Below are 11,379 nucleotides of genomic sequence, written 5' to 3'. Positions count from 1 at the left end.
ACTTACTCAAACTTTTCACATACCTTTTTGGAACTCTTCATTTAAAAAAAAAATTATACAGATGGCTCTTACATAGCTAACTCAGCTTAGTTTGGAAAGATCTGCAAAAAAATCAATGATTCAGCAACACCGACTTCCATTAGAATTATCAGACAGCATTTAGAGAAATTGGACTGATTGCTACTTTGTGTTTCATTTAAGCCCTTTCTATAAATCCTTAGGAGGGTTCTACTAAAACTCTACTGTATTTTCCCCTTGCAGGACACGCGGTGCCTCAGTCGGGAACATCCCTATGACAGTGACATCTCTCCAGCACTGTCTTCCCAAAGGCATCCTTCACCTCTTTATTTCTCAGGCAGTAGATGGCTGGGTTGAGGAATGGTACAATGACAGTGTAGAGTACAGAGATGATCTTGTTATGGTTGAACATGTACATAGCTCGGGGTCGTGCGTAAGTGAAGAGAGTGGATGAGTAATAAATAACAACCACAGCCAGATGAGAGGCACAGGTGGAGAAGGCTTTGTGGCGTCCCTGGGCTGTAGGGATCCTCAAAATGGCTACAATGATTGCAGCGTATGAGGAAACCACAGCCAACAGAGGGAGCAGAATCATCACCAAGGCCAGGAGGAAATCTACTAGTTCTGCTTGCTCCTTGTCAGAGCAGGTGAGGTTGAGCAGCGGAGAGATATCACAGAAAAAATGGTTGATGATGTTAGGTCCGCAGTAGGACAGTCGGGAAATGAAAAGAAGTTTCATCATAGAGCTGAAGAAGCCACTGCCCCAAGAGGCAGCAGCAAGGCGAGTGGCCAAGCTGGAAGGCATGAGACTAGGGTAACGAAGAGGTTCGCAGATGGCAAGGTAACGGTCATAGGCCATCACTGCCAGCAGGACACACTCGGTGCACGCTAAAGCAATGAAGAAGTACAGTTGTGTCATGCATCCTACGTAGGAGACTCTGCCATCCTGTGTAAGAAATGCTCCCAACAGCCGAGGAATGGTGACATTGATGTACCAAAGCTCTAAGAAGGAGAGATGGCCAAGAAAAAAGTACATGGGGCGATGAAGGCTTGGAGTGAACCAGATGGTAGAGACAATAAGTGTATTCTCTAACAACGTTAACAGGTAAATTGCAAAAAAGAAGATGAAGAGGAGAAGCTGTAGGGGTGGTGATGTAGGGAAACCCACCAAGACAAAATCCACTATGTGGCCACCACTCAAATTTCTCATGATCTCTGTCCACTTGGGTGTCTGAAAAAAATAGGAAAAAAAAAAGATGGATCAGTGGATCTAGCTACTAACATCCCCTCACAGACAATAACCTCAAAATATTTATGGTGATTCCAGGTACGATCAGTTATTGTCATATTTGTTCCATTCCCAATTTGAAGGAAAAGATTCTCCGATTTGAACTTATGTTCTGTAACGGCCAGCCTTCCCCACAGTAGATATTTATAAATTCTTATGACTGTTTTCACAATCAGCCTTTGTATTTTTTTCTTGCCTTGTTCATGGCATATTCTCTCCTCAGTTTCCTCAGAAACACCTACAGCCTCCTACGTGTTACAGCACCTGTATTCAATGTTGGTTGAATAAATGGATTTTTAAAATTGTGACAATACACAATAGCTTGGAAGGTTATCTCTCGAAGGAAACTGGACTCAGAGGAAGTCACTACTCAAAAAAAGAATTGCTGAGCTAACAGTACAAAGTGGTAGGACAGGAAAAACCTTGGTACATAAAATTACTATTCAATGTCAAGGAAACAGAGTTGTGCTCCAAGAACGCATGCTTTCCCACCCATTTATGAGCACACGCTCTGTGCCAGAGTTGGATTGTGTCATTTGCAGGATGGGCATGGTAGGTTAAAAAGTAGTACCCCAAAAGTTGCACAAGTTCTAAACCCTGGAACTTGTAAACATTTCAAAGACTTTGTAAATGTGGTTAAATGAATGAATTTGAGATGGAGAGTCAATTATGGCTTACTCAGGCTGGATTTAAATAAAATCTTGATTGTTTTTACGAGAAAAAATTTACAGGCCTGGCAGAGTGTCTAGTGGTTAAAGTCCTTGCCTTGCGCATGCCTGGATTTCATATGGGCACCAGTTTGTATCCAGGCTACTCCACTTCCCTTCTGGCTTCCCGCTTGTAGCCTGGGAAAGCAGTCAAGGATGGCCCAAAATCTTGGAATCCTGCAACCCTGTGGTAGGTCTAGAAGAAGTTCCTGGCTCCTGGCTTTAAATCAACTCATTTCTGGTCATTGCTGGCACTCAGGGGAGTGGTCCAGCAGATGGAAGATTTTTCTCTGTATCTCCTCTTTATAAATCTGACTTGTCAATAAAAGTATTAACTAAATCTTAAAAAAAAAAGAAAACAATGAAAGTTACAAGATAATCTGAAAAAGGTTTACAGAAAGATGTTCAGAGTGGAACACAGAGAAATTTGCAAAAGAAAAACAAACAAAAAAAAAACCAAAAATGATCTGCACTATAGGAATAACGTGGTCTCAATATAAGAAATATCAGTGGCTGCCAGAAGCTTAGGGAAGCAGGGAAGCTATTCTGCTCTGAGACCCTAACACCTGGACTTCTAACAAGTGGTAATGTTTACAGACTCCTGGAATCCAGGGCTGTAAGAGAGTGATCAGTAATCCCTTGCTGATATAAAACGATTAGATTCGAAGTAAGCAGCTAGGGCAGGCTCCAGAAACTGATGGAGCTGGCAGCAAAACAGAAGAAGCAACCTCTTGTCCCAGACCCTCTTGCTGCAACTTTCCCACATCAACAGTGCCAGGATCTGACATCTTCAGAGGGCTTCTGATTCATTCACAAATATGTAAAATCTTATTACTAATCACTTTCATTTTTGATTGGACTTTGCAGTTTTCTTCATAGTTTTTCTTAAGAAAATAATTTTAAAAGAAAGAAATCAGCTTCTGTAGTTTTAACATGAGATCCATTTGTTATAGATATTTGAATGTTACAGGGGTCTGAATTATAAGTGTTAACATTTTAAATGAAGCTATTAAATGAAGTATGGGTGCTAACCTTTTAAATGAAGCTATTTCACTAATCCCTAATATGTTGAATAGCATATAAATGTCATTGGTATGATACCTAGTAATAATTATTAGAAAATGATATAAATTTGTCTTTAAAATGACAATGCTATAGGACAGTTTTATAACTCTAAATTTCTTATTGGTTTCTTTATAACTATACCCATGCTTCTTGTCTTATGTTCTTATATGATAATGTTATAGAAAATTTCTTTTTAAACACTAAATTATTATCACATATTAAACCAAAATAATTTATATATGATCAGTTTTGGAAAAATTGTCTTATAATATTGATTGCACCTTTTTCACTTCATGGGTGCATCTATTGAGACTATTACTACAAATAAGAAAGATTTAGCAGCAATTTATTTTTTGCTTTTCATTTTAAAACTATAAAGCCTGAGAACATTAATTCACATCAATGACATGGAAGTAGCAAGGCCCCTGGAATGAGAGCTATTTTGTTATGGTAATAACACTAAATTACTTGAACATTTTATTAGTTATGTGCCAGAAATGATGCTGTAATATTTCATCCAAACCCTTCTTATTGATCTGCTAGGTGACAATCCAATTACCTTTAATTCCAGTGATGTTGAAAGAAATAGATTGGAAACCACCAAATTACAAAATGATTTGGTATCAGGTGTTCCTAATTTTTTGAGCACTGATATCTCTACTATCACTAATTTTCACACTGTGTCACTTTTACGTGGTAGGATTATTTTATACCTTTCTTCATAAAGAGGGCGGAATAGTTTTGAAAATGGGAAAGGAAAAGTAAAACACTTTCTTAATCAGATGAAGGACAATGTCAATTTACTGCATATTTCTCTCTAAAAAAGACAAAATATAGAATTTGGAGATGTTTTCATCATAAAAATGCTTGAAAGGGAATATACATATGTATTTATCGTAATTGAACATTAAATGACCTGTGTATATTGGATACATGTAAATCATAAATATACATATAAACATTTTTAAATAAAAATAAAGATAATTCAAGTCTATTTTCTTGCCAAGAAACAGCAACAACAGAAAAAAAAACATTGATTTTAAGATGTGCTTATAGGGAGTAAAAGATCGGATAATTCCTTTGAAACTTAGAAAAACATTGCACCCTCAGTTACCCACAAGTCTCACTGTTGTGTCAGATGGTTTTCTGAGAAAGGGTTATCGGAGGATGTGTAGGTGATGATGGTGGAGACGGGCTAAGACGGAAGATCAGAATGTCTCGGAATAGTCAATAGCAGAGGACAAGGAAAACTCAATGATGGTATTGGATGGCTGGAGAAACCCAGGAACCAGTGCCAGGGAATGAGGTGCTGAAGCAGCTAAACAATGCCAGAAATCCTGAAAGGGGCTTGTGTCCATGACTCTACTCTCAGGAAAAAGAGCAGTGCATAAACTACAATAAACACTCAGTAAATGTTGATGGAATTAGTTCCAGTCCTGTCTTCCATAACATTAGGTAAATTGCTTCATTCTGATTATGTTTGTCACATTTAGATGATTGCACTAAATAAAAACTATGGTTACTTCCCATTTATATAACTGAAGGAAAGTTGGTTGCAATTTCAACTTATCCAGGATTGGCCTTGTGGGTCAAATGAAAAAGTTGTTGGAAAATGGAGTTGTGAAGTGAGAGGTGATGGAGGGAAATCACTGTGCACGTCCCAAGTCTGGGAGTGGACAGTCATTCTGTGCAGCCCACCACAGCTTACATAGGCTTCTTTATGCAACACAAACCTGAGAGAAGGGCCCATTCACATTAATTTCCGAGTTACATTTTTCTGGCTCACAAGTTTAAGACTCAATGTCTCATTTTGTTAGCACTGGAAGCTTTCCATGACTTCAGGGAACAATTATTGCCAGGGCAGGCAGCACTGCCCAACTAAGCTTACAATGTGAACAGTGGCACAGTGAGCTCTTTAATCATGACCCTGTCATTGGGCAGCTTGGATTCTGAAAACTAACTCATAACACATTACTACTTCTAGTAATAATAGAAAAAGCTGATAACCATGGGGTTGCCCCTGTTTTATTTTCACTAAGAACCAAGGAAATCTTTGCACGTGGCACTTCTCGGGCCTGGATGGTGCTGATGTGATTGTTGCATTCACTGCTCTTGGACGCTCCTGTTCACCGTCAGCAGGCTCTTCACAGTGCTACTCATCCCTGTAACACCCAGTCACATCAGTTATTTAAGATTCCGTTGTGCTTTCTGCGTCTGGTCTTCTGTGCAGCAATGACCATAATAAACATCTCTGTCTCCGTGAAGACTCTTCCCGTGGATCCCTAGCTTCTGTTCTTGTGACTAACTGTATTGATATTTTGGGCATGCTTATGTCTTCATCTGATTTTTCCTCCTTAGGAGTAGAAGACCACTTGTTTCCCCCATCCTATTTAATTCAGTGTTTTGTACAGGACAAATAATGAACAAATATATAGCAAATGAGTTCATAAAAGAGTAACATAATCATTTAAGTGTGTGGACATTAAGTAATCCTTCTCTTATCCAGAAATAGAAAATTTAGCTTGTTTTCTTGTCTGTGGATACGTATTCTGGTTGTTGCTAATGATATCTGTTATTCCTACATTAATAGTTCTTGTGACACAGACAATTTACTTCAAGCTGATTTACCCACAAAGTGGAACAAATAATTTATTTCAAAACTGCTGTACCTAATTTCATAGGTCTTTAGATAGTCCTAGAACAAATTAAACATCACTAGAACCAATCACACTGGCTATTAGCTGAATTCCCATCTAATGCCTACCTGCTGGATGTTGCATAAAGGAAGCCTTTAGTAATCAGTATGATAGCCTGGCATTATTATAACTATTGCCTTCATTTCCATATGTGTGACACATAGAGAAAACACAATAGTGAAAAGTATTACTATACATAAAGTGTGGACTTAATCCTCATGCAAGCACAAATAATTTTAAAATGGTTATCTCTAGATACAAATGGTTCAGAAAGAAGAGTGGTATTTTTTAAGATCATGCTTCTGTGGAGATGGAATGGACAGGCAATGTGGCTACTGAGGTATAACAGTAAACACCCTCTACTGTAAGCATCCTCATGACATCAATAAATGTCCATGGGTATATCCAGACTCGTTCATGTACAAAGACGCTTATAGTTTGTCTACTTTTATGTTTGGCTTATCCAAGCACAGTAGTAAAAATCAGCAAATAGCTTTATTGGGTGGTGGGAAAAAGAGAGGAATTTCATTTGAATTCAATCTGTATCAATGGACTTTAGATGTGAACTTGGGGACAAGAAAAGTTCTAACCCCTAAACATGCTAATACTGGTCCTTGGCTCTTACTGTTTCCCTTGCTTTCAGGGTTCCCATAGACAATTCACTTCCTTGTTCAACATCTTCATAAAGCCCTGGAATTTTGCCACTTTGACACACTAAAAATGTTCTTTACATTTTTAAACATTTTGAATGAATTCTGTAGCACCATCTCCATAATCATAAACATGTGTAAATAAGATTGAAATGCAAAGGTCGTCACTGTGAGACATTTAGATTGCTAGAATTTTTTTTTCATATTTAGATTCTGGAAATTCCAAAGGTTTTTGAGGGTGGGTGAGATATCAGAAATGAGAGAATGAATAAAGAATCTAAGTGGTCTAATTTAAATTAAGGTCAAAAGTTTCCACAGCGACTTCTCTTGCTTGTCCTCCCTATTCACCTGCTTACCCTGTGTTTGGATGTCTCAATTGTCCAGTTACCTGTTTCTTCTGCACAGGGTCAGTTGGCTCTCAGTCCTCTTCAATGAAGATGGCGCTGTATGCGTGTTGCTGAGTTTTCTGTGGCAGGACGGGACAGAGACTTGCAGATGGGGCTATGCCAGAAGCAGGGGCAGCAGTAGCCAACCCTTATCTTCAGGGCTGTCCAACATCAGGGACATAGTCCCTTAGGACATATTGTCATGGTGACCCATCTCTTCCCAATAAGACTGAATCCAAGTCACCTCAGGGAATATTCCTTCTAGGGCACAGGAGATAGGAACAGCAAGGCTTAGAGTTACTCAGATCAGCAGTGAAGTAGAATATAGTTCAATGTCTGAGTATCACTCATGTAGAAAACCCACAAAACTCATTTTCAGAAGTGTTGAAGAAGCAGATAAATTCGAGTCAAAATCCAATTGAGGAAACAAAATAATAAAGTGAATGTGTTGTAGGTAAATGAATTCGGAAATTCGTTAGACCAAGCATTTTTGAAGAAATCACATGCGAGACTCTGAACACATTTGTATTATATCACATCTCTACGTCTATGTGTGCCAGGATGATGCATCCCATAGGCTCCACCAGGAGTGTCTTCTCTTTCCCTAACATTTTGCAACCCTCTATAAATAATACTGGGTTAGGAAGGTATTTAATGCAGACCTGAAAATGACTGGAGTGAGAAGGGGCAGAGGAGTTGCAGCAGATTCCTCATTCTTGCTCAGCTAGTTTCTTCTTTCCAAAATAATGGCACATGTGTTTTCTGTTCCTCACAACTTTTGGTTGCCATTCATTTCCACTCCATTCCCTTGATTCTTGGCCTACTGGATTTTTAATACCTTACATAGTTTACCTCCCCTAACACTAGACGTGCTCAAGAAGAGCCCAAGAGACCTGTGAAAGATGCAATAGTCAGGAGACAGTGAACTGTAGTAAAACAGATGGTTCAGCAACACAGTGGTCATTCAGTATCATTTTATTTGACTTCACAGCATTGTAATTTTTTTTATCTTTCTTCCTGCTGTTGTTTTTGTTTTATGGCTTTTCATTGGAGGGGATGTACAGTGACTATGTAATAGAGACGATCATATTCAGATGGGAAGATACAATACAATATGCATCTCTACTTCCAAAAAAAGATGGGCTTCCAATGAAACTGTTAACTGCATCTTGACATTAGGATGCTGGGCTCTCTGCCATTGTCCATGCCTTCAATGTCAGGATACCCTTAAATAGCAGAATGATGAACACGTGACTGTCTATGAAGAACTATACTACTGTAATGATATGGGGGGAAATTAGTGAAGGAAGGGAACTCGAGGGAGGCAGGAAGGGAAATCTCAGAGCCTGTGGAATTGTATCATCAAGTAAATAAATAAGTAAATAAACAGACATAAAAAGAGAGAGGGGGGAGCGTTCTCTTGCAGGCAATGGAACAGGAATTAACAGAATGGCAAGGCATCTGCTAGATGAACAAATTGTTTCCTAGTAAACTCCCTCTTGCTGTAGCTATGTAAATTCCCCTAACCCCCTCTCTTATGCCAACATGACCCTCAGTCACCAAGTTCTTCACTGCTGGACAGCAGACAACGTCTGTATCATTGAAATGTGATATCTACTCATTCTCACATGTGATTTTTGCTCACATTTTGTTCTGAAAATGTACCATGCTTTTTTCCTTATTTACATCAATAATATTTTCACTTGCACTGTTGGGACTGGGTATTATATAGAATATTACTGTCAAAACTCTCGTTACTAGCCTCACGCCTTTACTTCAGACCCTGATTTTGTTATTTTCTTGTTTGCTTGATTATTGACTACTGAATTACTTCAGTGAAATGTATGCTGCAAGGCCACTGCAAAGTGAATTGTGTGATGTCATTTTTCAGTACACATAACTACACACACAGTCATGCATGCACACACACACACACACACACACACACACACACACACACGAACACACATACCCAGTCACTCTGGGGTAGCAGTAGTTTTGGCAGTACTCAAAAAACGAGTGTCCATTTTCCAGACCACACCCATTTGAAACTTCAAATATTGATTACTGATCACTCTGCTGTTTTCAACAATTCTGTGTAATGCTAGGGTTTTTTTTTTTTAAAGAAAAAATCAGCTAAATTCAGGGTTATATGACTGGAGAACAAGTGTGTTGCATGTGTGATTTGTTCTGGCTTTTCGAAGGTTTATCTTATAAGATTCTTTCTCCTGTTGTAAGGGCTTCTAAGTCAATAGAAATCCAGATAGAATGATGTGCCTTGGATGTCGATTAACATTGCAATCCATTTTGTACGGATCCTGTAACTGTTGAAGGTCCTCATAAACCTCTGTGTAAGTATTAAACTATTTATATTACAATTTCTCAGTCTCCTTACCAGTAGAATTTGGATTTCTTGTTGCTTTTATTTTCCCCATGCCTAGTTCAGTGTCTTAAATAAAATAAATTTTTAAATACATAGAGTAAACAAATGAATATTCTTCACATTTCAATGGAGAACGGCAGATGTTTATTTTCTATTCAATTACTTGGTATGATATGTTCCTCACGGAAGACAGAAAATATTTTCACATCTTTTCATTAAGAGCATTTCAAGGCATAAAAATGTCGAAAAATTGCATCAGAGGATAAGTTTGAATTGTACCTAATCCTGAATTATTGATGAAACATATATAATAACAGAGAAAAAGGAGTTTCACAAGCATGTTGAAGAATGAAGCTATAATTCATCTGCATGAATACTGCATGCTGATGTATACATGAATGCACTGTAATTTGGTGAATTATTGGAATAATTTTTAACTTTAGCAGTTTTGCAAACAGTATGTCAATGAGTATGTCCGCATGTGTCTTACAGAAAACATGTGCACAATCCCTCCAGGGAATAAAACAGAAATAAAGAAGCTTGGCTCCAAGGTATCACAAAATAATGCTGCAAAAAATGAATTGTTTCTTAAAGTTTCTAGACCAATATGCAATGTTATCAAAAGCATAAAAACTTCAATAGTGTGTTAATGCAATTTTAAAGAGACTTATTTATTTTTATTGGAAAATCAGACATACAGAGAGGAAAATAGAAGGGAAGATCTTCTGTCCTATGATCCACCGCTCAATATGCCGTAATGGACAGAGGTGAGCCAATCCAAAGCCAGGATCCAAGAACTTCTTCCAGGATTCCCACAAGGGTACAGGGTCCCAAGGCTTCGAGTGGTCCTCGATTGCTTTTCCAGGTCACAAGTAGGGAGTTGGATGGGAAGCAGGGCTGCTGAGATGTGAGCTGTGCTCATATGGGATTCTGACACATGCCAAATGCAACAGCCAAATCTAGGGCAGGATAGAACCAGGTGCCAGGACTTGTTGTTGGCAGGTACACAACAATGGTCATCTTCCACTACCTTCCTAGACTCATTAGCAGGACTTGGGTGGCTGGGAGACAAACCGGCCCTCTACCATAAGATAGAATAGCAACTTTGTAATTAGCAACTTAATTTGCAATGCCAAAGTGCTAACGCTCATGGATAAGTTAAATCTTTTTTTTATCTTACATTGATGATGTTTTTATATCAAATTTTGAAAGTTTTATTATTTTGGCTTTCCAATCTATTTTTGATTATCAAAAACTGGTTTTCTCTGATTTTGTTCTTCCTATATGGATATACTGCTTTTATAGCACCACTTATTTAAAGTGTGTCTTTTTCTTAGTGTTTCTTAACACCGCATTTGCCATAAAGCAAGTGTTCATGTTTTATGCTTGCTTTTTGGTATTTCCCAGCTTCCATATAAGGACTTATTTGTAGCTCACTAGTGGATGTGAAGCAAGCAATCCCTAGTCTGCCACAGTCAATATATCATGCAAAAGCAGGTCAATTAAAAAATATATACAGGTTCAGGAAACTGAGCCCACATTTAATATAATCGCTCTGTATCCACTGAATTATTGTGTGACCAGAGGCATTTCCTAGAGTATTTTCAAGAGAGTTTTGTTGGCTGTAAAATACAAGGGAGAAGCACATTCATTTGGGGTTTAGAGAGAGAGGTATTAGGTGAATCAAATTTAATCAGATTCTGAAAACTGGAAGTTGAGATGGCTTGAGATTGCCCACTCCAAACTCTGGGATTCACCAGCAGATATTACAACTTTGGTCAGCCCAATCCTCTTCCAGTCCCAGCTATGTGCAGCAGCCTAGCTTAGCCTGTCCCAGCACCAGCCTTCATGTGAACTGTCAGGTGTTATGGTCCAACCGGCCTGGTTTGCACTTCATACTGGCTTTCGCTTCATCCTGACGTTCACACTTGTGTGTACTGGAGACTGACTTTATCTGGCCTGCTCCCAGGCTTGGCTCAGATGCAAGGCAATGGATGCTGCATCTCAGTCTGGTCAGGCCTGCTCCCAACCTTTGTTCTTGGGCTTAGCAAGGGAGTTACCCAAATTCCCTTATCAGGCCCACTTCCAGAAACAGATCTCACATGTGCCAGACTGTCATGGCCAGCTCCCAATCCTGTCACTCACTGGCAAGTATTGAAGCCTAGACCAGCTTAGTCCATCCCTAG

At 38.8% G+C, this 11,379-nt stretch overlaps 1 protein-coding gene across 1 annotated transcript; it reads right to left on the bottom strand.

Moving 5' to 3' along the window:
- Window positions 1-274: 274 nt before the first annotated feature.
- Window positions 275-1,228, bottom strand: LOC121171643 (olfactory receptor 6P1). Its single transcript, XM_041003401.1, has one exon. It carries the CDS (start codon window positions 1,226-1,228, stop codon window positions 275-277), a length of 954 nt encoding a protein of 317 aa, XP_040859335.1.
- Between the last annotated feature and the right edge of the window lie 10,151 nt (window positions 1,229-11,379).

Source organism: Ochotona curzoniae, unplaced genomic scaffold, assembly GCF_017591425.1.
Source record: "Ochotona curzoniae isolate NIBS_2020 unplaced genomic scaffold, NIBS_Ocur_1.0 scaffold_2683, whole genome shotgun sequence".
In the NCBI taxonomy this organism is placed as follows: Eukaryota; Metazoa; Chordata; class Mammalia; order Lagomorpha; family Ochotonidae; genus Ochotona; species Ochotona curzoniae.
This window is presented reverse-complemented; position numbering and strand designations above follow the sequence as displayed.